The 26,244-nt window shown below is 53.3% G+C and overlaps 1 protein-coding gene across 2 annotated transcripts in view; it reads right to left on the minus strand.

The window, feature by feature from the left end:
* The window catches only part of TRIM9 (tripartite motif containing 9), a gene marked incomplete at both ends in the record, with an annotated part of 63,530 nt that extends 61,597 nt beyond the window's left edge, over window positions 1-1,933 (minus strand). For both annotated transcript variants that reach the window (XM_082058468.1, XM_082058467.1), the window contains one exon: window positions 1,118-1,933. In XM_082058468.1, coding sequence (XP_081914594.1) covers window positions 1,118-1,933 — 816 coding nt within the window. The remainder of the gene's footprint in view (window positions 1-1,117) is intronic.
* Between the last annotated feature and the right edge of the window lie 24,311 nt (window positions 1,934-26,244).

The following is a 26,244-nucleotide window of genomic DNA, read 5'->3' on the forward strand; positions in this document are numbered from 1 at the left end:
GGTGCAGGGCTGCATCCCCCATTGAGCTGCGCAGCATCTCCTAGCTGGCCAAACCCCTTTCAGCAGGGGGGTCACACACCTCCCACTCCTTGTCACAGGTCCCCCCACCTGCTCCTGCCAGCAGCGATTTGCTGGAGTGGGGCGGGGGGCAATTATTTCAATGTTCATCCTAGAAGTGACACCCATCCCCTTGCACCCTGTCCGCCTGCGTCCCAGTCACTTCTGCCCCAGTTCCCTCAGCGAGGGGGTCACTGGTGCGAACGGGGAGGGGGGCAGCGGGGTGGATGGAGTTGAGCTGAAGCTAATGACAGCCACGTCCCCGCCTCAAGCGCTGGGACCCTCTCCTCCAGCGAGGACATGTGTGGGAGTGAGTGCGCTCCAGAGGAGCTGATCAGTATTCAGCGAAAGGCTTCGCTACCGCACTGCCCGCTCGCCCGCCGCCGTCCCTCCTCCTCCTCCCCATGACTCAGTGTGCGGGAGGCGGCAGCAGCCGGTCCCCAGCAGCACCCCACGGCACCCGCTGCCGCGGCCCCGTCCTCCCCCGCAGCGGATTTCACGCCTCCCTCCTCACTGAAGCATCGCTCCCCATCGCTTTTCCAGCTCCGCAGCGCAGATGTCCCTGATCCACCGCCAGGCCATCCCCCGCAGGCCTTGCCAGCTCCTCAGCTCGAGGGAACCCGAGGGCACGGCATGATTTGGGGACCCACGGGGAGCATCACCTGCCTTTTGCCAGCCTCCCCATACCAGGGAAGCATCACTTGTCTGACAACAGCCTCCCTGTACCAGGGGAGCATCACCAGCCTTTTGCCAGGCTCCCTGTACTGGGGGAGCATCACCGGCCTTTTGCCAGCCTCCCCATACCAGGAAAGCATCACTTGTCTGACAACAGCCTCCCCGTCCCAGGGGAGCATCATCTGCCTTTCGCCAGCCTCCCCATACCAGGGGACAACTCTCAAGCAAGGGCGCAAAACACATCCCCAGCGCGGCAGAGGGCAGGTGGTGATGCTGTGAGCTGCAGGAAGGTGGACAAGGCAGGACAATATGTGCTGGGCAGGCTGCACAACCACGGGGAACGACCAGGGCTGCTGGCAGAGGCCACCCCAGAGCCAGCGCTCACCTTGTGGAGCTTCCACATGGCACCCAAGGCCTTGACTTCGTGGCTGGAGTGCTTGCCCTCCTCCAGGCACTGGTAGCAGACGGGGCTCTTGCACTGCACGCAGTACATGCTGTGGTTCTCCAGCTCATGGTCGGTGCAGGTGGAGATCTTGCGGGGGCTGAGGCGGCGGCTGACGCGGCCCTGGGCCGGCGGGACCAGGCGGTGCTTGGCCAGCGGTCCCCGCGGCGGGTGACACCGCAGGCGGCAGGGATCGCAGTAAAACACGTCGCACTGCTCGCACATGACGGCCGCCTCCTTGGGCGCCTTCTCGCAGAGCTGGCAGCGCAGGGCCGCCGCCCTGCCCTGCTGGTAGCGATCGATGACACCCTCCAGCAACCGGTTGCGGGGGAAACCCCGCAGCCCGCGCTCGTCCAGCACCAGGCTGCGGTGGCACTGCGGGCAGGTCAGGCAGGCGTTGCGGGGCGGCGGCGGCGGCGCCAGCGTGGCGGGAGGCGGCGGGGCGGCCGGCGGGAAGACGCGGACGCCGTTGGGTGACTTCTGGCAGGGGGTGGTGGGAGCGCTGGCGAAGCCCCCGTAGGAGCCGTAGCCGCTGTCCGCCTCGCTGTACAGGCTCATCTTATCCAGGTCCAGGTAGTCATAGTCGGAGACGGCCGAGCCCGAGGCGCGGCGGCTCTGCGGCGACTCCGACTCCGGGGTCTGCACCAGGATGTTGCGGGCGCACGCCTGGCACAGGTTGTGCGAGCAGGGCAGGATGATGGGCTCCCGGTAGAAGGAGCCGCACACCGGGCATTTCAGCTCCTCTTCCATCTCTTCCATAAGGGAGGGAAGGCAGCGACGCGGCGCCGGCAGCGGCCGCGGCTGAGCCCGAGGAGTCACCCGCACCGCTCCGCGCCTCAGCGCCGACTGCGGGCCGCCCGCCGCCCGCCCGCCGCGCGCTCCGCCCCGCCCCGCCCCGCGCCTCGCCATTGGTCCGCTACCGGCGGGGAGGCGGGCCGCGCTTTCCCATTGGCTCTGCCGCCTGCCCGTCCCTCCGCTGCCGCCGGCGGCGCTGCCGTGAGCGGTCTCTCGGCAGGGCTGCGGAGCGATGGGGTCGGTGCCGGGGCGTGGGGCCGCCCCCAGGCTGCCCGGGTTCCCCTCGCCCGGCTCCTTGGTCCCGGCTTCCCCCCGCGCCCAGAGCCAGCGTCCCTACCGCCAGCGACTCCTCGTCGTCCCTGCGGGCAGCCCGCAGCAGCCTGCCCCGAAGGTGCCCCCCCAAGATGGCGGTGTCCCCCGGGCCCTACCCTGCGGTGTCCCCAGGCCCGCAGCCTGGCCTGGCGAGGGGCTTCGGTGTGTGCTGGGTGCTGCTGGCGTGTCAGGGCCGTGCGCTGGGCTGCCGCGGTGACAGGCGGGTCCCAGCCCTCGGGGGAGGGTGACCCGGGCTCGGCGCGGTGCGGCACAGCGGTGCCGTTCAGCCAACGCAAAAATAAAATAAAATTGCTCGGAATGCCTCGGTGTTATCTGTCACTTCTCTCCCCCTGGGGCTGCGCGGTTGCTCCGCGGCTCCCGTGACGGTGTCGCTGGACCCTCCTTGGGACGAAGCTGCAGGGTGAGGAGCCAGGTGTGGCAGCCGGGGGTCCAGGGGGGACATGAGAGTCCCTGCGGAGGCAGCGAGGGGCTGGAGAACCTTGACTTGATCCCTGGTCTGAGGGAAAGGATGGGTATAAACTGGAACACAGCAGGTTCTATTTAAATTTGAGAAGAAACAACTTCTCAGTGAGGGTGGCAGAGCCTGGCCCAGGCTGCCCAGGGGGGTTGTGGAGTCTCCTTCTGTGCAGACATTCCAACCCGCCTGGACACCTTCCTGTGTAACCTCATCTGGGTGTTCCTGCTCCATGGGGGGATTGCACTGGATGAGCTTTCCAGGGCCCTTCCGATCCCTGACATTCTGGGATCCTGTGATGATCCGGTGCCACCATTCACAGACAGTCACTAAGGGGACCAGCTTGGGGATCCTGGTGCTCGTTGGCTGAGCCATGGGGTGACACAGGTGGCCTGGATGCGAAGGTGGGGAAACTGAGGCATGTTCACAGCAGCTCCCAGGTGACTGTGAGAGGGTGAGGGCTGGATGCTGACAGGTCCCTGCGGCTGAGGGTTTGGCCAGTCTGTGGCCAAGGGCCAAGACCTGAGCAGAGGGATGGGGGAGCCCCAGGTGAGGCTCGTTAGGGCAATTAAGTGTTCTCAGAGCCCTGACATAGTGTGTGCTGGGGACACTGGGACACAACGCAGTGGTCACCAGTGCTCTCTCCTCCAGCTGCTTGTATGTGCACATCCAGAGTGCTGGGAACTCGCATGGATTCCACTGCCCCAGAAATCAAGGTTATTTTCTGAAGTAGCCAAGCCACAGAGTGCACTTGCCCCTGGGCACACCTGTTTCCATGGTGGGGGGGTGGCAGAAGTACTGGGGACACCCCTTGGCTGTCCTCTGCTTGAGGACTGTATGTCCCCAACACAGGGCTACCTACCCACTTCATGCTTCCTTCTGGCGTCTGCTCAGAGCTGGTAGTTTTTATTCCTGCTCTCATTCCTCTAGCTGCCCTTTTGCCCAAGTAAAACCATCATTCCTTGTTTGCCTCCTGTTTCCCATGGCCATTTCTCACTCTGGCAGGTATGCGATGCCGTTTCTGCCGTAGTGATGTGCTGATTGTATAAACAGGCAGAAAGAGGAAAAAGCCCCATGAAGAGGAACGCAGCCAGCACATTTGGAAGCAACTCTTGGTCGTAAACATTTTGTTGTTTTCCTGGTGCAGCAGCTTACGCCTTCACTTCCATCTCAGCAGGAGGCGAGTGTCCCCGTGCTCTGGCTGTGTATTATTTGCAATTGTCAGACTTGTCACTGCCCCGAGAACTGTGCAGCTGCGAACCTGCAATAATTACTTGACCCAGCTTCCACATTCATTTGTCTAGTGTCGCTGTGACCGGTGGTAACAAGTTAAAGGATCAAGAAGGCATGGAATCATAGAATCACAGAATAGTTTGGGTTGGAATGGACCTTCCAAGCTCATCCATGAGCAGGGACATCTTCACCAGCTCAGGCTGCTCAGAGCCCCGTCCAGCCTGGCCTGGGATGTCTCCAGGGATGGTTCATCCACCACCTCTGTGGCCAACCTGGGCCAGGCTCTCACCACCCTCAGGGACAACAATTTCTTCCTCAAGTCCAGCCTGAATCTCCCTCCTTTAGTTTAAACCATCACCCCTTGTCCTATTGCAACAGGCCCTGCTCAAAAGTCTGTCCCCATCTTTCTTATTGGCCCCTTTTAAGTTAGTCATCTTGTTCTAAGCTGCCTTTTCTCATGTACTTCTTGCCACGAGCCTCAGGCTTGGAAGCAGCCCTGGCTCCCACTGCAGGAATGGTTCATCTCCGCTTCTGTTGCAACAGCCGCTGCTCTGGGGAATGGCAGAGACACCACTGGGCTGAGATAAATTAACATCGTTGGGACTCTACAAGTGCCGTTGCATCCCTTTAGTGATTTTTAGTAGCAAGGACTGTTACCATGAACATCGGCTGCCCGCTCCTGGCTGTTCCCTGCAGCTCTGTTTGCTTTGTCTGCTGGAAATGCAGATTAGAAATCAGGGTCAATCTTGGAGAGATCGACAGGGGTGAAACGGGATGGTGGGCGATGCTGTTTGAATTGTATGTGTTGTGTCGCTAAGTTGAGATATAAGAGTATGGGGTAGGAGAATACGGGCAGATGTCATGAGGACCACAAGGGACCATGAGGAGAGAAAGCAAATGGGATGGGGAGCATGAGAGGCCCTCGTCTCCCCAGTTCCCTGCAGGGATGGAGGTGAGGGCTGGGGTACCAACCAGGACTTGCCCAGCACTGGGAGCTGGGGGGAAAAATCATCACATTCTGGAGTTATCTTGGGAAATGGAAAATCATCACAAACCGGGACAAAGCATCTGAACCCCAGCATTTCCCCATGGGAATTCAGCAGTGTTTTGTTCCGTGCAGTCCCCGCGGTGGGAGGCTCTTGGTGACGGTGACACAAGGGTGGCCGTGGGCAGGGGGAGCTGCGGGGCCGAGGGCTGGGAATCCTGCTTGGCAGGCAGCAGCTGTTTCTTCCATTTTAACAACTAAATATTTTCTTCTTGTTAATATTTCCTTGATGACAAATAACCAAAACTTCATTTGCTTTGGGCAGTTGTTCTTTCTTAAACCTGCACTGCTTTACATTTATGTATGTGTACGTGCAAACACGCGTTCGCTACAAATTTTTCTGCTGAGACCCCCCCCAGCGAAAGGATTACAGGATGGAAAGAAGGCGAGACTGGGAAAATCAATAACATTCACATCTTAGACTGGAGCGAGGAGCAGCGGGACACGGAGCTGACGGCTGTCTGTTGCTAATTAATCTGCCAGCATCATCCCCGTGACACTGATCAATCTCCCAAACTGCTCCTCTGTGCTGCGCTGGGACCTCAGGTCTGGGGTGCAATTTCAAGGTGGACCGGACAGATGACAGCGGGTAATTAGTAGCCTGGAGGACGAGTTTGGGTTGATTTATGAAGCCTTGAGCTGGTTTGGAGCTAATAAATAACAGCAGATCTTCCAGTACCAGGTGGGAAACCTGCTTCAGGCTCTGGAAACGTGTCCTCCTGGCGTGAGGCCCATCCAGCCCTTTGTACAGGAACATTCCTGTTCCCTGTGTCTGCTGAAAACATCTCAGCGGATGCAGCCTGGGATGAGAGTTGCCTTTTTATGACTTTAAGACATTGGCAGCTCATAATTTATCCCACAATCAACCGATACACCCTGATCCTCCTTCTCCTCAGTCATTTTGAACGGATGAGCTCTAGGCTGACAGCAGAAATCCTTGTTTATTAGTCCCCGCATGCACGCGTGACCTTGAAATCCATATCCCTCTTGTCGTTCCACCCCTGCAGGTCATTCAGACTTTTCAATATATCTTGCTGCTTCTCTGCACTGAGGACACCTCCTGGCTCCGCATCATTAGCACGTTTGCTGAGGTCACCCTCGTCTTTGTCGCCAAGATCATCAGCAGAAAGGCTGGTGAGATGTCTGACAGCGTCCCAGGTCTGGAACTCACAGGGCTGCGGCAATAACCATCTCACAGCACGATTTTCAGAGCGTCCTCCTGCTTATACTGTTTGCTCCGAGCACCATTCCAGAGGCACCAAAGAAGCCCAGAAAGTTGAAACTACCTCCCATTTGTTTCTGAGGTCTCTTCAAAAATAAGCGCCAAATTATTGTGGATGATTGACCTTTATTGAACCCAGGTGGCATCTTTGCCCATTTTATCTCACTGTTGCCAACTTGCCTGAACAGGAGAGATCCAAGAAATACTTTGTGCCTGTACCCAGACCTTCATGTTTTTGACTGTTTTGATGCCTGTTTCTCAGAACAAACCTCCCCTTGCCCAGAACAGGTTGCTTTGCATCGCTGGGACTTCCTGGGATAGCGATGAGGTTTTCCTGAGGCTGGGTTATTTTGGAAACTTGAGGGGAGCTTCCCAACGGTAAACCACTCAAAGTCAGGGTTTTTCCTGTTTTGTAGGAGACAGGCAAAGCTGCTGGGTAGTGGTAACCAGGAAATCCTCTGTACCTGAGCGATGGTGTGAGCACCATCGAACCGCAGAACTGTAACTCTGATTTGAGACGAGCCGCACTCATCCAGTCACAGATTTGCCCATTTTTGAGCTTGGGGCTGAACTGGTATCAGGAAGAGACTTTCCAGCAGCCTCTGAGTCAGGAGCTATGCGAATCACCGTGACATTCACCATCTCACTGCTTCCCTCTCGCCCTCGCTCCCCAAACGATGGCACTCGGAGCTTCTTCATCTGATGAGCAACCTTGAGGTTCATGGTTGGGCTCGATGGTCTTTTCCAACCTAAATGGTTCTATGATGTTATTCTATGATTGTGTCCGACATACCAAGAAAGTTATTGCCACCCACGCAGAGCAGGTGTTAAATAAACCCCTGAAGAACCTGTGGAGGTGGCCGAGGCTGCTGGGGGACAGGGACTCGTTCTGAGCAGCCCCAGCTCTTCAGCGGGGAGAAACGCTAACGAGAACATTTACAGTGTAACCACTTTAAATATTTAATGATTTTTTTTCCTTTAACAGACTTTAATTACAATCGCTGAGCACGCACTTTCCGTATTAAAACCAGCCCTGAAGCGGCAGCGCAGCGTAAGGATAAAAACCCAAATGTTGAAGAACCGCTGCTCCTCTCTGAGGACTTTTCGTCAGTGACCCCAGCAGTGACCGTGGGCACGGGTGGGTGGCACTGCCCGTCTGTCACCTCCTGACAATAAGACGGCAAAATTGCTCCATGGAGTGACTCCCAACCTGGCGACACGCCATGGCCTGGGGACGTCTGATTGCTGCAGGACTGCGAAAGAGAAGAGAGATGCTTAAATGATGCTGCGGAGTGAGATGTGTTGAAAAACCTGCACATCTAAATTCGCTGAATACTTTCAAAGGGGACATCATTTATTTATTTATTTATTAATTACTCTGGGGAGCTGGTAGAAAAATTCTGATTTCAATCAAAAGAGAGCAGAAGGCGCCACTAATACAGCTGAGCTGAGCTGCAAGGATGAGTCGTGATGCTCCTTTACCGTCGCCTTCGCGTGCTACCCACTTACTCATCTCCCCTGAGATTAATGCCCCACTTCTCCGGCCTGTGACTCATTTTGGAGAACGGCAACACAGAACTCATCCCACCACAGAAATCTGTCTTTCCTCCCACGGTCTGGGCTTGTCTTCTTCGTCCTTCCTCTGCTGCCCAGAGGCTCAGCTGGGGAACATTTGGTGCTGCAGAAGATGTGCTGAAGGTGTGATATCCTCTGCGTCTTCAGCACCGAGAAGGAAACTCCGAGCAGCATTGATTAACTGCTGGGAAAAGGGAGGAGAAACTTTGTTCCCAGGAGGCTGGTTTTGGGGGGGTTTCCACAAATATAACCTCACCTCCAAGTCTCTTCTGTGTCCTTCACTGCAAGCCAGAAGATGACAGCTGGTTACACCTGGAGAGGTGATGTGAGTGACATGGATGTCACAGATAAGCCAGTAGGGATCTAAAGGGGCTTGAGGGTGTCATGGTCGAGATGCTGAGGGAAGGAGGAGCCCATGGCCATGTGCTGCAAGGAGGGGAGCACGGGGAGAGCACAAAGGTCTCAGCAAAACAGCCATAACCATCGTGGCCAGGACCTGCCTGTGGGACGCTACGAGAGCACCAGGACTCAGCAGTGCTGGTGCTTCAAAAGCAGAGCCTGGGGCACCGAGGGGATTGATCCCCTCGACATTTAGGATGGGATCATTTTCTCCCTGAGTAGAGATCCAACGCACACACACCAGACCCACTTCCCCAAGAGGGAATTTTTCATGAAGAGAACAATCAGCCAGTGGAATAATCTCCCCAGGGAAGTGGTGGATTCCCCAACATTGGCCACTTTCAAGATGCAGCTGCACAGGGTGCTGGGCCAGCTTATCTAGGCTGTGCTTTGCCAAGAAAGGTTGGACCAGATGATCCTTGTGCTCTTTTCCGACATGGAATTCTATGATAAAGTTTCATTCTTGCTTCTCACAGGGGAGATTATCATAAAATCACAGGATGGTTTGGGTTGAGGGGACCTTCAAAGCGCATCCAGTGCCCCCCCTGCCATGAGCAGGGACATCTTCACCAGCTCAGGTTGCTCAGAGCCCCGTCCAGCCTGGCCTGGGATGTCTCCAGGGATGGTTCAGCCACCACCTCTCTGGGAACATGGGCCAGGCTCTCACCACCCTCCTCAGCATCACCCCAACTCCAAACTCCCGCCTCTGGGGGCGCCAGTGGCAGAGCCAGGTCTGTCCCAACACTGTCCCTCCAATGCATGACACCCCATCTTTCTGCATCACCTGCCACCCCCCCAGAGCGGCCTGTCCCCGGGGTTGTGTGTCCTGCTCCCACCCGTGCAGATGCCACCCAGGGCCCTTCTTTTCCCTCGGCGGTGCTCCCGCTCCAGAGGCTTCCCAGGGGTTAAATCCCCGTTGCTGGAGGCTCAGCCCCAGCTGCAGCTCAGCGGTCTCGCAGCGATGTCACCGAGCGGAGCGTGGGAGCACCGCGGTGCCGCCGGGCGGTTATTTATCACACCCGCCTCTCGCTGTGCTAATGGCTGAGAGCCTCAGGAGGACAGCGAAGGCGTTTTGCTCCTCGTTTCCCAGTTAGGAGGGCTGTAAAAGCCACCTTTTCATGGGGCACCGGGGTCACATCCCTGCTGGCAAACTCCAGCTCAGGAATGGGACCCAAGCTGTATGCAAGATATTCCTGTTTGCAGCCAATTCATGCTTGCAAAACTCCCGCTTTGAGCAGAACGCGGCTCATTCATCATGATTTAAACCCATTCAACCTCTACTAACCTCTGCAGTGCAGTTTGCTTCATTGAAATATCTAAATAAGTAAAATTTGATGGGCTAATGAGTGCCTGCGTTCATCCAGGCATTAGAGAGGAGCTTCAGGAATAGCCTCCCCATTAAAGAGCAGAATGCAGAATATCTTATTTCCAAGCCTCATTCCACCCATCGCAGCTTATGGCTGACAATTTTTGGAGAAATCAGTTGAAAAGTTTTTGGATGTTATCAAGTGGGAGGCCACAAATCTAATGTATAGCCGAGGCTGGTGCAGATTTCTCCTCGCTGCCATGGTAACCAAACTAACTAAAAATAAAAAGTATTCCCATAAATGTCAAAACACACCATGGCTTCCATGACGTATGGAGTATCTGACCTGAAATCTGTGATCATTATGTAACGATGCTTAACATTACAGTAATTACACGGAAAAATTGTCGCCAGGTTAGATGTTTTGCATAGCTTTGGTAGTCAGTCAGCTTCCCTGTATTCTTTGATATTTATGTTGTTAATGTGCTAATTAGATGCTTAGCGGAGCTGTTTAACATCTGTGATGATGTGTTACATGTGAAGGGAGATGTTGCGCTCATGAAATCATTGGTGTTGTCCATGTTGTCTAAATAACCACTAAATAAGCCATTACCCAGGGCTTGGCAAAATCTACATTTTTGGAAAATCTGCCTGTTCAGGTGGCAACACCGTGTGGACTGGAACAACCAGCCCATGGGGGAGACCCCGTGGACATTTTAGCTGCTCACTGCCAGATGTGCAGGTATCTCACCAGCTTGTAGCTCACACCTGTCTGGTGCCTCTGACCAAGGGCTCAATTCATCTCCTCCTAAATCCGACATCTGAAGTAAGGCAGGGGCTTGGGAAGGAGCCTGGGGAGGCTTGCTCAGGTGTAGATGTCTTCATGGTGGACATCTAGCGTTAGGTGGGATGAGATAGTTGGGCTGATACCCACATGCTGGGTTTTTTCTGTTGCTCTAAGCAGCCTTCAGATGAAGCCCATGACTTCAGGACACTCATCTTGTTTCAGGGGTTGTCTCTGCCGAGGTCAGCAGAAGGTGCCACCACACCTCACTGTGAGACTTTGTCCCTGCTCACGCTGCTGTGTATTATCCCTTCCAGGACAGCTGACATGGAAGGTGGGTTCTCACCAGAAGGAAGATAAGGATGAAGAAGCTGGGTGTCCTGGGCAGGTGTCCAGGAGAGATCCCGAGTCCTGCCGGCCACATGCCAAACCCTGGCAGCCAGAATCTGACCTGTCCTGAAGCCATGCTGGTGGCCAAACCCCGGCAGAGACAATGATGGGCTCAAACGTCCCACCTCGTGGTGGTGTGACACCGTTGCTGCTGTCCTGGTGCTGTGTCCCCAGGTGGAATCGGTGGTGGTGATCCCACTCTCACCTTCCACTGAGGAACTGCTGCCTCCAGCTCTTGGCAAGTCTCCTTCTCCTCCTGCCGTGGATAACGTGGCGTGGGTGTTCCCACCAGCCTGTTGCCATGCAGTGACACACTCGGATGAATCAAGGAGGTGGTGGAAATGCTGGGGAGATGTGAGGGAAGCAAACCAGGCATGTTCCCAGCCCTGAGAGCCTACTCCTCATGGAGACTCACCTCTGGCCTGGCAAAGTCACATTTTTCATCTCAATAAATGGACAACACCTTGGGAGGACACAGAGGAACCAGCACCTCCTGCCAGCTGGCAGCTGGGCTCAAGGAGGATGTTGGGCTGTCACTCATCCAAGTCAACATCCAGAAGACCAATGTGTGTCCGTGGGTGTCCAGTGCGGCTGCTCCTACACACCATCGCTACCTCCTGCTCTTCTGCTACCAAGGTTAACTTCAAAAACAGTCATAAATCTTTATTATGGGGTATTATTTCCAACCACCCACACATTCCCTGTGTGTTTAGGGGATCCAGCACCCAGCATCTGATGATCCTTGTGGGTTCTTTCCAACTCAGGACATTCTCAGGGACATGGGCTAGTGCCAGCATTGGGTTAACAGTTGGACTCAATGATCTTGAGGGTTTTTTCCAACCAAAATGGTTCTATGAAATGGTTTATGGGCCCCTACAATGTGCCTGTCCTGTCCCCAGTGGCAGGACCAAGGCCACCATGTGTGGTGCTGAAGTTTGCTGCTGGGACACTTCTTTGGCGTGTTCCCACCCAGCTCCACCACCCATCCAGCCCCTGGGCTGCCCAGGCGAGTGCAGAGACGTCGCAGATGGGATCTTTGGAGATGCCGGTTGTGGATGTGGTTGGTTGGGGAAGACCTGAGCTGGTATAGATGTGGCTTTGCCGTGCTGGAGCTAAGAGGCAACGCTCCAGCCTGAACCTCCTAAAGGAGCTTGAGGGGAAGGAGATGTCTGGACCATGGGAAGAGGAAGGGATGGACACCAGGACACCGGTGCTTCGTGTCTGCTCCATAATAAGTGTCTTCAGGCTCAAAAACAGCCAAGAAGATATGTGTATATCTACCAAAGGGTCATCATCAGCAGGGTAAGGCTGTCTCCTGGCTGAGAGGAGAGCACTGACCAGCCATGGTCCTGGCACGGCTTAACTGCAGAGGACCAGGACCTGCTGGACGCTCTTCTTAGCCCTCAAGGCTCTTGCCTGTAGTTCATGCTTCCCCCCTGCTTTTGGCTTCGATTTTTAGCGGAAAAACACCGAAAGCTTTTTCCAGGAACGCAAAAAGGGCATCATTTGTACAGAGACTCCAGCCACCCACGTGCTGCAACCACACAGTTTGAACGGGCTGCCGAAATGCCAGCAAAATGAAAGGTTTGGGGACTTGTGTTTGTGCCTTAGTGCTGAGCAGGTGGGAGCAGGGGGAGGTGGGGAACAGGACTGGAGGAAAATCAACCTGCAAATGAAAAGGAAGAGAATTAAAATGAGTCAGCGTAGCCCTTTTGCACCTCGGAAAGTGCTGGTGGCAACTCAATGCCACCGGGTGCTGCTGCTGTCACCTATCTTGATAGGACAAGAGGAAATGGCCTCAGATTGTGCCAGGGGAGGTTTAGATTGGATAATAGGAAAAAATTATTCTCAGAAAGGGCTGTGGGGCATTGGAACAGGCTGCCCAGGGCAGTGCTGGAGTCACCATCCCTGGAGGGTTGGACATGGAGATGAGGTTCTCAGGACATGGGGCAGTGCCAGGGGTGGGTTATGATTGGACTTGATGGTCTTGAGGGTCTTTTCCAACCAAAATGATTCTATGGTTCTATGCACACTGCAAGGTGTCACGGAACCAGGCTGCGGGGGGTGGCTGCTCAGCTTTTGGGCACCCAGGGTGGCCCAGCATGACCCATGAGACCCAGGAGCTTCCTCCAGGTCTGTGCTGGCCCTGAGATGCTGCTGGCTTTTCATTTTTGTTGAAGATTCCTTTTCCTGTACCTATTACTTTTCTTTTTTTTCCCCTTTTTTTCGTTGTGTTTTTTCTTACCCTGTTGCCATGGCAACCCAGGCAGATTCTGGTCACGCCTCTGGTCTCCCCGGCTGCAGATGGCCAGAGAAACATCAGCCAACAAGTGACACACTTCCCTGGGGACCAGCAGGGCTGGGGATGTCCCCTGCGGGCAGGGACCTCGCTGGATCCCAGCAAGGAGCAGAGCTCGCCCTCCCAGGACACGCTCCCCATGACACCTCCCTGGGGAGCCTGCTCCAGTGCTCCACCACGCTCTGGGTGAAGAACCTTCCCATGATACTCAAAATCCCCACTCCTGCCAAGGAGCAGCTCCAGGCTCCATGGGACTTGGCATGTGTGGAGCCCCAGGTAGATTCAGGTGAGACCATCTCTTCCAGGAGACCTTCACAGACACCATCCATGCTCAGCACAAGCAGGTGCCGTTGCTATGAACTTAGCAAGTGTCTTCCATGGACTTGTCCACCCTCCCCTGTGGCCCTTGGGAATGTTTTGTAGCCAAACACTGGCTGAAGTCTGGGGTATTTTGGAGTCTCCTCGCTTGGCTTGAGAGGTTCCTGCTCAGCCCCTCAGGCCAGCGGTGGTTCAGATGTGGTCAAGCATGATGAGAAGCCGAGCCCAGACTTGAATTCTTCTCAGCTCAGAGCCCACAAGCAGGGGCTCCCAAATCTCCCGGGACATTCAAGAAAAGGTCCTTGTGCGCTTTGCAATATTTTAGTTTTGCTGACAGTTTTTACTGCTGAATCCTCATTAACCTGGTAATTCACTTAACATTTTAGCATTGAGTTCTTCCTCAGAAGTGTCTGGCTTGGTCTGACTGAACTTTGCCCAAGAGACCTGGCATGGGAAATGTCAGCTCTGGCTGCCCGGGCTTTGAGGTGATGCCAGAAGCCACCAATAAAGGTCTTTTAGTGGGAGGAGGTGGGTAGTGTTTATGATGGGGGATGATGTTGGCTCCCCTCCCCCAAAAAACTCTGCTCCTCAGTTCTTTTTGGGACCAAAATTGATATTCTCTGTTGATGCACATGATTTTCAGTGCTCTAATGGACCTTCAGTCTGAAGTTTATTTGCATTTTAATAAACTGCCTTTGATGGAGAACACCCTTCTCTATTCATTACCCACAAAAGAAGAGTGAATTGAAAATTATGCAGGAACTTAATGCATCTGAAAGGAAATTGCAGGCTCTGACTTGACTTCACTGAGAAATCTGGAGATCAAATGATCCTGTCTGCCAGGGACATCAAAACCACGCAATGTCTGCTTATGCTGAGACCGCACAAGGGAATAGCTTTCATGAAAGGATGCTCTTGAATGAAAGCTGCAGATGTTTGAGAAGATAAGGCTGGCCACATGTGCTGGACCCCGGGCTGGGAGCTTCAGTGGTCAACAGTGAACACGTAGTGTCAAAGTGCAGGGTTGAGCACAGAGTCACCCTTCTCCAGGTGACCTCCTCTGGTGGCTCAGGGACTTGGATCCCTATTGAGGTGTTTCCTTGAAGACCCCATGGAGGCTGTGGGCTCGCATGGGATGTGGTAGAGGGCCAGGGAAGGAATGGGATGGAGCAGAAAGGCCCCATGGTGTGCTGTCCCATCATGCTGGACTAGATCTTGGCATTTTGGACCAGATGACCTTTGAAGGTCCCTTCCAACCCAAGCTATTCTGTGATTCTGTGCTGCAAGGCTTGGTGCAAACAGCTCCCATCAGAGAAGGATGAGGCCCAGGAGGGATGTGCAGCTGAAGGCAGAAGTGTCTCCCCAGCTCCCTTTCTTCTCTCCTGATCCTCTTTGGTGGCTGCTGCAGCTCCATCTGTGCCCGGGGGTGGAGGTTTGCCGGAGGAGGAGCAGGAGGTGGGCAGACAAAATAACTGAGGTGAAGGCAGCCAGAGAATAGGATCCCAGTGTCTGAGATCTTCATTGTCTTCTCTGCTATTGAGCTCAGGAAAATTTAGCACCATCCGAGCGGAGCAAAGCCGTCCCTGCAGCTCTGCCGCTTGCAGTTGGAAACAGGCTCCTCAAGCACCCTATTTATAGCTGTTCAGCTGCTGCTTTGCTGAGCCTCTGCACCAACACGGGGTGATGGGGAGTCTTGACTGTGCGTTCCCAAGATGATCCCAGGGGATTTAAATATCTCCAAGTGGTACTGATGGCAAAGTCCTGTGCTGGCTGCTGATGGCATGGCCGGGCTGGATGGTCTTGGTCTGGAGCACAAGTGTGATGGAGCGGCTGAGGGACCTGGGGGTTCAGCTGGAGAACAGGAGCTGAGGGGAGACCTTCTGATCTCTGAACTGCCTGAAAGGAGCTTGGAGCCAGGGGGGGTCGGGCTCTGCTCCCCAGGAACAAGCGCCAGGAACAGAGGAAACGGCCTCAAGTTGCGCCAGGGGAGGTTGAGGTTGGATCTGGGGAACAATTTCTTCCCCAAAGGGCTGTGGGGCATTGGAACAGGCTGCCCAGGGCAGTGCTGGAGTCACCATCCCTGGACGGCTGGACAGACGGACATGAGGTTCTCAGGACATGGGGCAGTGCCAGGGGTGGGTTATGATTGAACTTGGTCATCTTGAGGGTCCGTTCCAACCAAAATGCTTCTGTGATTCTGCGGTGCGGACACAATCCTGCTGCCCTCAGCTGCTGACACCGTGTCCCGGGCGCCCATCACACGGTCCGGCTGGTCTGAGGGACCGGGCAGCCCTCCAAGTGCCAGAGCTGCCCGGTGGAGGGACCCGTGCCAGCCCTTTGGTGGGGACAAGGTGCTGTCAGGGCACCAAAACCCGCAGCAGATGGCCAGGCTGGGCCGTTTGGCTGCAAGATTATCTGTGTCACCCCGGCCTGGTCCTTCATATGGAGCATTTATGGTTTTGAAAAGGCTAGGGAGGCTTTTAGAGTTGCCCTCATTTAGTCTGTATTTTAAAATCATTTTCCAGTGTCTGGCAAGTGTCTGTGGGAAGCCAAGCTCTGCATCCAACAGCTCCAAGCACCCTTACGCTGGCTTACAAATTAACCCATTAAAATTCAATTTTTAGAGGGGTTTTTAGTCCTGAGTAGCCCTGGTGAGGACCTTCTCCCCTGGCGCCCATTGCAGCTCTGCTTCTGCCTTTGTGCAACCAGAAAACTGCTTGAGGATTGCATACAATTCATTCATTCTCAATTAATGGCTGCAATTATCTACCCTTACATAAATAAGCAGCTGTAGCATGACACAACCTTGCAGTTCCCGTGCAAGGTGCCCTGACTTACAGTGCAGAAGAAGGAAATAATAAATGCTAATGAAAAACCTTTATCCAAGTAAGGAAAGGTAAGACATTTGCCTTTTAGAAAGAGGATGACTCTAGGAGTAAGAAAACTCTTCCACACAACCGTTCCCAAGCATCACTGACTCATATTTATAGGAGAAATTACTTTTCATGGGAAAATATCAAGCAGCCGTAGGGAGCTTTAAATTGTAGGCAAAGAAATATGGCAGAGACCCCACTGGTGCTGATATTAATTGTACACATAATTCTTTCTGTCCACTTTTCCACTTGTCCAGGCTGATTGCTTCCCCAAATGCCTTTAAAAGTCTCTGCTGATGTATTCCTGGCAAGGAAAGGTACCCAGCAGATGATATCACCTCCAGAGATGCTCTGAAAGGGCAACAGGGAAAGCTCAAGCCAAGGAGAAGTCACAAGCCTGGTCAATGTGCTGTCCAAAACGGTCACTGCAGAGGGAAACAATGCAACTTCTAAAGGTTTCATGCACCAGAAGGTGCTTTTTTCCTCTAACACATGGCAGCAAGAGTGAGCAATGATCCTGGTTCAGAGAAGGGAACGGAGCTGGTGAGGGGATGTGTGTGCTGGTGTGATGGGAGCGGCTGAGGGACCTGAGGGGTTCAGCTGGAGAACAGGAGCTGAGGGGAGACCTTCTGATCTCTGAACTGCCTGAAAGGAGCTTGGAGCCAGGGGGGGTCGGGCTCTGCTCCCCAGGAACCAGCGCCAGGAGCAGAGGAAACGGCCTCAAGTTGCGCCAGGGGAGGTTGAGTTGGATCTGGGAACAATTTCTTCCCCAAGGGGCTGTGGGGCATTGGAACAGGCTGCCCAGGGCAGTGCTGGAGTCACCATCCCTGGAGGGTGGGACAGACAGAGGTGAGGTTCTCAGGACATGGGGCAGTGCCAGGGGTGGGGCAATGGTTGGACTTGGTGATCGTGAGGGTCTTTTCCAACCAAAATGATTCTATGGTTCCCTCACAAACTCTTGTCAAGCCCCCCAGACCCCTGTTATGGCACGGGGACACAGGGGACAGCAGGGCAGCCAGGGGACATGGAGGGGCTGTGGGATGGTGAGACCATCACCATGCTGGTTAGTCCAGGTCTGTATGGGCTCTGTTGTGTAAGCCAGCCGGATACCCAAAGATTCGCTCCCAAACTGCAACAGATAAAAATACCCAGGGGATACGTGTTGCTCTGACTAAAGCTCTGCTAAAATAGAAGACCGCGCAAATCCCTTTTTAGCTGCTCCTCCCGAGCCTCCTGCCTCTTCTCCTGCTGGGCTCCTACCCGCAGATGGCGGGTGGGCTGATGTCTCACAGCCCTCACCACCCCGTCTCGTCACGTACCCGGTCCCTGCACGCTACCTGTGTCCTGGCGGGTGCTTTTCTTGCTGGGCTGTGGCTTTGCACTCACTGGAGTGGGCATAAAGAAATGAAGTTTTAGGAGATATTTTTTTGGAAGCTCCTTGGCTTGGGGCAAACTGTGGATGTGCTATATCTCCGTGTGCTGGTTACGGTCCCCTGGCTCTGGTACAGAGCTGCAATATTTGCATTGTAAAATCTTCTCTTTTAGGATGTTAAAATAAAATCCCAAGATCTTTCGACGCCTTTCTGTTTGAAATCCAGTCCTCCAGATCTGCTGATCTCTGATCTGGCTGTTAGAGAATTTCTACCACCCCTGCCCATAGAACCACAGAATGGTTTGGGTTGAAGGGCCCTTCCCAGCTCCCCCAGTGCCCCCCCTGCCATGAGCAGGGACATCTTCACCAGCTCAGGTTGCTCAGAGCCCCGTCCAGCCTGGCCTGGGATGTCTCCAGGGATGGTTCAGCCACCACCTCTCTGGCCAACCTGGGCCAGGCTCTCACTACCCTCAGGGCAACAATTTCCTCCTCATGTCCAGCCTGAATCTCCCTCCTTTAATTTAAAACCATCATCCCTTGTTCTATCACAACAGGCCCTGCTTGAAAGTCTGTCCCCATCTTTCTTATTGGCCCCTTTTAAGTACAGAAAGGCCACAATAAGGTCTCCCTGGAGCTTCTCTTCTCCAGCTGAACACCCCAACTCTCTCAGCCTGTCCTCCCAGCAGAGCTGTTCCAGCCCTTGGATCATCTTTGTGGCCTCCTCTGGAGCTCATCAGTTGGAAGGAACAACCCAAACTTCCAAGAGCAGATCTTCCCACCAGCTAGCCATGCTCTGCACCACTGCCCATTAGCTCTGCCTTGCCTCAAGGCTTCTCCCTTAGTTGGTACTGGCAAAACCTGGTCCCAGCCCAGGGCTGGAGGAGCATCTGGAGGAGGTTTCCTGAGAGGACAGACAGACAGATGCCCCTAAGCAGAGGTAGGCTGTCACATGAACACCTGACAGCACTGCCAGGTGTCTGCTGCATTGTCCATCCCTGGGCACATGCCTGTTTCTCACCCACGTTGTGTGAACCTGCTCTATTGCTTCTAGCAGGTAACAGACTGGCCAGTGAGCCCTATGTCATATATATTGACCTGCTGTGAAAGCATCCTCTTCAGCCCTGAGCTGGACACAAGGAACAAGTGCCAGGACCAGAGGAAACGGCCTCAGGTTGCACCAGGGGAGGTTGAGGTTGGATCTGGGAACAATTTCTTCCCCAAAGGGCTGTGGGGCATTGGAACAGGCTGCCCAGGGCAGTGCTGGAGTCACCATCCCTGGAGGGCTGGACAGACAGACATGAGGTTCTCAGGGGCATGGGATAGTGGTGCCCTTGGCAGTGCTGGGTCAACAGTAGGAGTTAATGATATTAAAGCTCTTTTCCAACCAAAATGACTGTACAATTCTGTCGGGGCACACAGCCACAGCAACACGTGGCTCCCCAGGGCTGCACACGGGTGGGCTCGGAGCGAAGCTGCTTCCCGAGGCTGCAGCAAGGTCCTGCAGAGCCCCAGGGCGGCTGCAAAACCAACCCGAGCATCAGCAGAGCCCCAGTGACACCCACCCGATGGCTCAGATGCTTCAGCTGCCAAATTGACCCTGCACTGCTTGCTTGTGGGCAATACAAGCCAGCACTGGAGAAGAACCTTCCAGAAGGATGGAGGAAAACCATGCAGCGACTGCAGCCCTTTTCCTTTTTAATGAGCCTCATCAGGGAGTCACCGCGAGAAGGACAAGCTGGGAAGGGACAACGTGGCTCTGCCACCCCGCCAGATGGGGGACGGGTCTGTGTTGTCACCCAGCTCTGCCGCTGGCGCGACACGGGGGGGTGAACCACCCTGGGAGGCAGCTTGGCCATGCAGGACGCACAGGAAAGAGATTATTAATCCTTCCGTATCCCGCAATAAGTCGATGTCGCCCTGTCCTTTCGCGCGCTTCCGCTGACAACAACACAGCACACACACATTGTTAGTGGGTTATTAGAATTCACTGGGAGCTGCCACTGCAGGCTGCTAAAATAGAGGCTGCTCTTGATGCTACGCCAAATAATTTGAGTTTTTAATTTTGGTGATCATGTAAACAAACTGCCAGACGTCCAGATGCAGGCATAGAGAAATATCGATGGACTGTAACAGTGGCAGGGCTGGGCATGTATTCATTTATTAATCTGACTGTTGTGAATAAATTAAATGACAGTGTTAGAAGTATATTCCCCAGGCCCTTGTTCTGCTATATTAAGATGTGATGATTTTGCATCTTGGGTCACTGAACAAATAGACATGTGTCTCAGTGGTGAAGTGGACTGAAGCCAGAAACACGCAGCCCCTTATTTTCAAATCTATAGAATGATAGAATCATAGAATCATTTTGGTTGGAACAGACCCTCAAGATCATCAAGTCCAGCCATTAACCCACCCCTGGCACTACCCCATGTCCTGAGAACCTCATGTCCGTCTGTCCAACCCTCCAGGGCTGGTGACTCCAGCACTGCCCTGGGCAGCCTGTTCCAATGCCCCACAGCCCTTTGGGGAAGAAATTGTTCCCCAGATCCAACCTCAACCTCCCCTGGCGCAACTTGAGGCCGTTTCCTCTGTTCCTGGCGCTTGTTCCTGGGGAGCAGAGCCCGACCCCCCTGGCTCCAAGCTCCTTTCAGGCAGTTCAGAGATCAGAAGGTCTCCCCTCAGCTCCTGTTCTCCAGCTGAACCCCCCAGGTCCCTCAGCCGCTCCCATCACACTTGTGCTCCAGCCCCTCACCAGCTCCGTTCTCTTATCTCAACTTGCTCCAGCACCTGAAGGCCTTTCTTGGTGTGAGGGGCCCAACACTGACCCCAGGATTCAGGTTTGGCCACCCCAGTGCCCAGCACAGGGACGGTCACTGCCCTGGTACTGCTGGTACCAGCCATGAGCATCATGTGAAGTCCCTTTGCCAGCCCCGTTCAACGTGTGTCCAGAGCGCTTCAGGACACAGACAAGTGCTCCCATAGGGACAACATGCCTGCACAAGCATCACACTACACAAATACAGAATTAGGACTTGCCAAAGCAGAGCAACACCTCTGTGAGTGTATTTTAGCTCAACATGTTGTCCCCATGGGCAGAAGGCAGCAGCCGGGGAGCAGAGGCTTGGTGCAGCCCCTGCTCCGTGTCCTTCATCAGCTGCATCACTGATCGCAACAGATTCTCACTAGAAAGAAACAAGGTATAGATGCAAACCAAGATTTCTCAGTCATTTAAACTGATACCTTTCACAGATTATTCAAATCACTAATTTACATTAGTTTTATTTCATCTCTCCCCAGTCCAACCAGGTATCTTGTTCTCAAATGGTGTTTCGCCTTCCTTTGCCGGCTGTGCAGCTTTGTTTGACCCAGCAGCACTAAGCCCTGGATCCTGACACCTGCTGAAAGGATTTTGGTCACAGCCAACCTGACAAGTCACCTCAGAGTTGCAGCTTTATTTTTCTTTTCACTTGGGCTTTTGTTTTTGTGCTGGGAGTTTTTTATAGCATGACATTTTCCTATATGACTAAAGAAACTTCAAAACAAAACGGGGAGGAGATGGCACAGGCAGTGACTTGCTGTTGATCGCACCGTGGTGACAAAACCCTGCTCAAGCCCCAGCTTGAATTGTGGGTTTTTGCAGACCACCCCAAAATCGCCTTTACCTCTTTTCCATTGATGGTACCAGGGCAGGCCACATCTCCAAAGCCAGCAGGTTCGTGGAGACCACAGGGAGGACACACTGTGCCCAGGAATGTCACCGCAGCTGAGACACGCTCCTGGAAAGTCCTCTGGCCACCATACAAATCACTTTACAGCCTCTCACCTGCCCATTTTTTGGAGCAGAACTGTGAGTATTTGGAGCCATGTGGCCACCTCAACCTTGCACACGCTCTCCTGAGCAGGGAAATGCCCCTGCGCGGCTCCTTGCTGCAGAGAAACATAAATGGTCCATCAGCCAGAGCTGCTGCTTGTCTTCAAACGCACAAGGACAATCAGCATAATGACTTCGTTTACAGTGGAAATCCAATTACTGCAGGGAAGCATTTCATTAGGGTGGATTTTCTCTGTGGCTGCCACACGTGGGGAGCTCTCCTGCCAAACAACCATTTCACTGATGCTGGTGCCAGCACAGGGGACCAGATCCATGTGCCCGGGCGTGCGTGGTGGTGACAAGGTGTGCAAACGGGATGTCACACCGGAGCCGTGGCCCTGGGCTCTGCTCTGCTGTGGCTCGTGCTGTTCCTGAAGCTGTGTCCCAGCTGTCTTGTTCCCACTTCTCCCTCCTGTGTTCCCCATCTGCAATCCAGCCCGCGCTGCCTGACTCAAACCCGGGCTTGCAGGGTGACTTTGTCCCCATGCCAGCCCCTGGTATGGTGGGGAAGATGAGAATGAGTCCCAGGGGAAGCACAGCAGCTCTTCCCAGAAGCCCTTGGAACCATGTCTCCACCAGCCTGGGAACATGGTTCACCCGTCCTCAGCAGCAGCCCCACGGGAGGGGACACTGACATGCCACCAGCGGTGCCCGTCCTTTCTTTCCCAGCTCCTTTCCCAGCCCCTGTGCTGGTTAAAGCAAGCCTGGCCTGCCCTCCCTGCAGCGAACTTGTGCTGGTTTGGTTCTCTAGTAAAACAGCCTTAAACTGTTCCCCTTGTTATGCACATTATCTGCTGAGAGTTTGCTCTGAGAGGGAAGGGAAGGCGGTTATGATAGATTTTGTTAAAGAGCAGAGTTCACCTTCCTGGCAATGACAGATTGCCTCCCTGCTATCGCTGCATTGCATTATGTTACCAAGAAAATTAAACAGTTTCTGTTGGGGAGTATTTTATTGTCCATTTATTTCTTGTTTGAAGGTTCGGTTTTGATTCTAATGGCGTGCAGCAGGCTGGGCTGTTATCAACATGGGAGAAAGGCACAAATAAATGAAAATGAGGGGCAAGACTGGGTGCTAGGGAAGACTGCTTGTTTATGGGCCCATTTTATCAAAATCCCTCTTGTCTCTTTGGTCTCTGGTTTAGATGCTTTGATAGAAACCCCTGGGTCCCACTTTTCCTGTGTTTGATATTCAGTTTCTCACCCATCACCAGCATCTTCTCCTCTTGCGGGGTGTGGGGACCACACTGCGCGGAAGCACGCTGATGTATTGCGTATAATGAATGTCCCCACGCTTTTCCTTTGAACGGCAACCAAATACCCCGGCACTTCTCAAACTAATTCTGCAGCAGAGCTGGGATTGTGCAGCAGCCTCCTCAGCTTCTCCGGCTGCTCATCTCCGTGTTGGGGCTGCACCAGACGCTGGTTTGTGTCTGTGGGTATCAGAGACCCACACGTTGCTTCCCGGCCCATCACGCACTCGGATAACAAGAAAATGACTCCGGTAGCGCTCTCCAGGCGTGCTCAAGAAAATGTTTAAGCGTGATAATCACCACCTCCCTGCCAGGTTTCCGATTCATCTTGCAACATTTAGTTTTATGCAGCATATTCTGGCTGAAGAAAGCATTTGTGATGATTACAGTGAAAGCTTCCTCGTGCCCATTTATTTTCCCGGGTTCAGCAGGTTGAGCTCTACCAGAGGAGCGTGCTTTGCTCTGGGAGACTTTTTTCTGGCCCAGTGTTACCTTTGCTACCTGCAGGTAAATGGGTACGTGCTGGAGAGGACTCCTAGGAGAGCAGCTTCTCTAACAATCACGGCTTCTGGGTTGCTTTCTCAATGGCATTTTAAGGCAGAGGCAGGCAGGGATCTGTGGGTGAAGGAACATTTTGCATCAGCCTACACAGCAGTTACAGCACCCTCGGTAAGTAGCGTGTGGGCAAGTTGTACAGGGCTCTTCACAGCAGAAATGCGGATATATGTGCCAGAGAGAACACCTCTGAGGGACAGAGGGCAGAGCTCTTGTTCCAGAATCATGGACTCAATTATTCCCTGAAAGCGTATAGAAATCACTATGTTTTTTATTGCAAAGGGATAAATAAATCTGTATTTTGTCAGTGCAAATAGGTTTCCATTTGAATTTACAGAGGGCGTGAAGGATCAGCCAGCTCTTGCTCTGCAGGTAGCTCAGTGTAACCCCTCGGGCCATGAGCAACAGCAGAGAGTGGTGGAGGAAAGTACAACGTGACAAAAACCCCTGTCGTGTGGGTGACACAGCACGTCCATCCTCATCACAGCCTGCCCGTCACCGCTCCCCGTGGCCTGGCTGTGCGACACCTGGTGATTGTGTTGGGAGCCCTGAAACCGTAATTCTCAAAGTGAAACTTGGTTCTAGAAACAGTATGAGAAGTTTCTAGAAAAGCTTACGAGATGTCCGTTAGAATGCGTGTGGCAAATGCACGCCCACTGTATAAAGGCACTAGCAGCAAGCAAAAATACGACTACAACACATTTCCACAACCAACAGTGTGCAGCATGAATACACTGCTACCACCGCGTCCCTCGCTGGCACTTACAGCTGCTCCATAGCCCAATGCGGCATTCCGTGGTGCCAGCAGAGCAGGGAGAGATTCATCCTGCTGTGGTCAACTCAGAGAAGGTCTTTGTTGACCAGGTTTGCGATTGCAGACTGACTCTGTGTGCTAAATCCGGGCTTTTTGTGGCCAGGAAAAGAAAACATAAATAATAAAGTCCAGAGTGAGATCCAAACTCTTCCAGTCTCAGGGAGTTTGAATCTCAGACTTTATGTTGGCCTCCATGCAAGTTCCTGTCGTCTTAATCCCAGCCTGGGAGAGCAAATACCCATCAGCACCAGCCAGCAACAGGGTACTCACAGCACGGCTTTCCGGGGAGGGAAGAGGAGGAGAGGTGCTAAATAAACATCATGATGTGCTGTTCATATTCTTGTGAACCTGATTCAGAGCCCACCAGTGTCCATGAGAAGATATTTGGCTGGATAACGCTGGTTCCTTCTGGAAGAACGGTTTTCATTCTGTTACCATACTACCACTGTGTTTCTCTTTTTGCTGGAAAATAGAAAATTCATAAGGAGAAATGTTCCCCTGTGCTCAAAGACGACGGCTTTGGAAGTGCTGTCTCCCTTGCTAGCCTCGCCAGGGTCGGGAGTCTTGTTCTCTGCCTCGTTAGATGATCTTGCTGCTATTTCTGTGCCGCTCTGCTCGATCCTTTGATGCTCAGCACTCCGTTTGAGATGTCTTGTTTAAAGAAAAAATACCAACTTGATTTAAAACTCTTCTTCCAATTACATTGCGGCGGGCTTTCTGCCAGCAGCCAGCCAGCCCGGCTCCTTCTGAGGGCAGACGAGCGTCCCGCTTTCAAGGTGCTGCAACGCGGTTTGTGGTGCTGTCTGGCACAGTGGGGTTTGATCTCAGCAGCAAGGACATGACTCAGAAGAGGTTGGCACCGATACCCTCACAGGGCAGCCTGAAGTGAATGAAAAAGGGATGTAAAGAAAAGGAGGAGTGGTGTGATCCCCCCTGAAGCAAAGCTTGATGTCTGGGGATATGCAGAAAATCAGACTATATCTCCCCTTGTCCCCATGGCCCTTCTGACTCCAATATCCAGGAAGATAATCAAATCTAATCCAACATAATCTTCTAGAGTGTCATGAACTGCATCTCACCAGCATTATCTGATAGCTGGGAAGTGCTGGGCCTGTTACAGATTGTGTTGCCTATCTGAAAGGATTATTTTTGGCTTCAAAAGCAACATTACTTCCCCACCAGCTCCCCAGGAAAACTCTTCCAGCCTCAGAGACCGCACTGAAAATGCGGGTTGGATCTTTAAAGCCTGCGCAAGGCTGGGACTGCTCTGCTCTGCTTGAGAATGGCAAGACATCCATATGCAGCACTGACCACAATTAACTCTTTCTGGTTCTTGTTGTCTGGTTCCAGCTTCTCATGTTATGAATGTTTCATTTTAGAGATGGAAACTGGACCCAAATGGGAATGTATGGGACATATGAGTTAAATATGGCCTATTTTTGTCTTGCCTGAACGAGCCCTGTGCATGTAGTCAGTACAAGAATACCTGCACAGACTTTCCTTTTGCAAAAGTGACATTTTACAAGAAAATGGTTTTAATATCCTCTTCTCCTGTATGTCTTTGGACACCCTTAGGCAGACTCCTGTGCTGGCCTCAGGGCAACAGGTTTCTTGTCACTAAAATACTGCAAATGGGTTTCAATCAGCACAACATTCCCTGTCTCCGGGAACCAACAGCTCTCACATTGGTGCAAGATGATGTGAAACCTGCAGGTCCGTACAGATTTACATCCACATCATCCTGGAGTAAATAAATAATTGGAGATGAAGAGAATGTAATTTTGTCCCTGGCTTGAGTGTGCAAGACAGTACTCACCCCCTTTTACACACACACGCTTTGCTCTATACTCTAAGCCCCGGTTTGTGTATCTTTTGCAGCAAAATGCTATCAGCAGAGGCAGTAGCAACACTTATATTTCTGGCTGCCCAACATTTCCCATGGCAAGTCCCTGCTTTCAGTCTCTCCTGAGCTGAAATCTCTCCTGCTGATGTATTCCAGGCCACCTAGCTGCCTCGCAACAAATATTCTGGAAGGTTTCTGCTAGAATGGGCCCAGCAGTCTGAGGCTGAAGCTGGGGAAAACAGGAGGCTTGCCTCACGCACTGCTGATCCTCACCCACGTTTCTCTGAGGTTGTCTCATTCTTTCCCGGTTTTGATCAGGAACTGGAAATTTGGGAGCTG

This window comes from Streptopelia decaocto (genome assembly GCF_964273445.1).
Source record: "Streptopelia decaocto genome assembly, chromosome: 7".
In the NCBI taxonomy this organism is placed as follows: Eukaryota; Metazoa; Chordata; class Aves; order Columbiformes; family Columbidae; genus Streptopelia; species Streptopelia decaocto.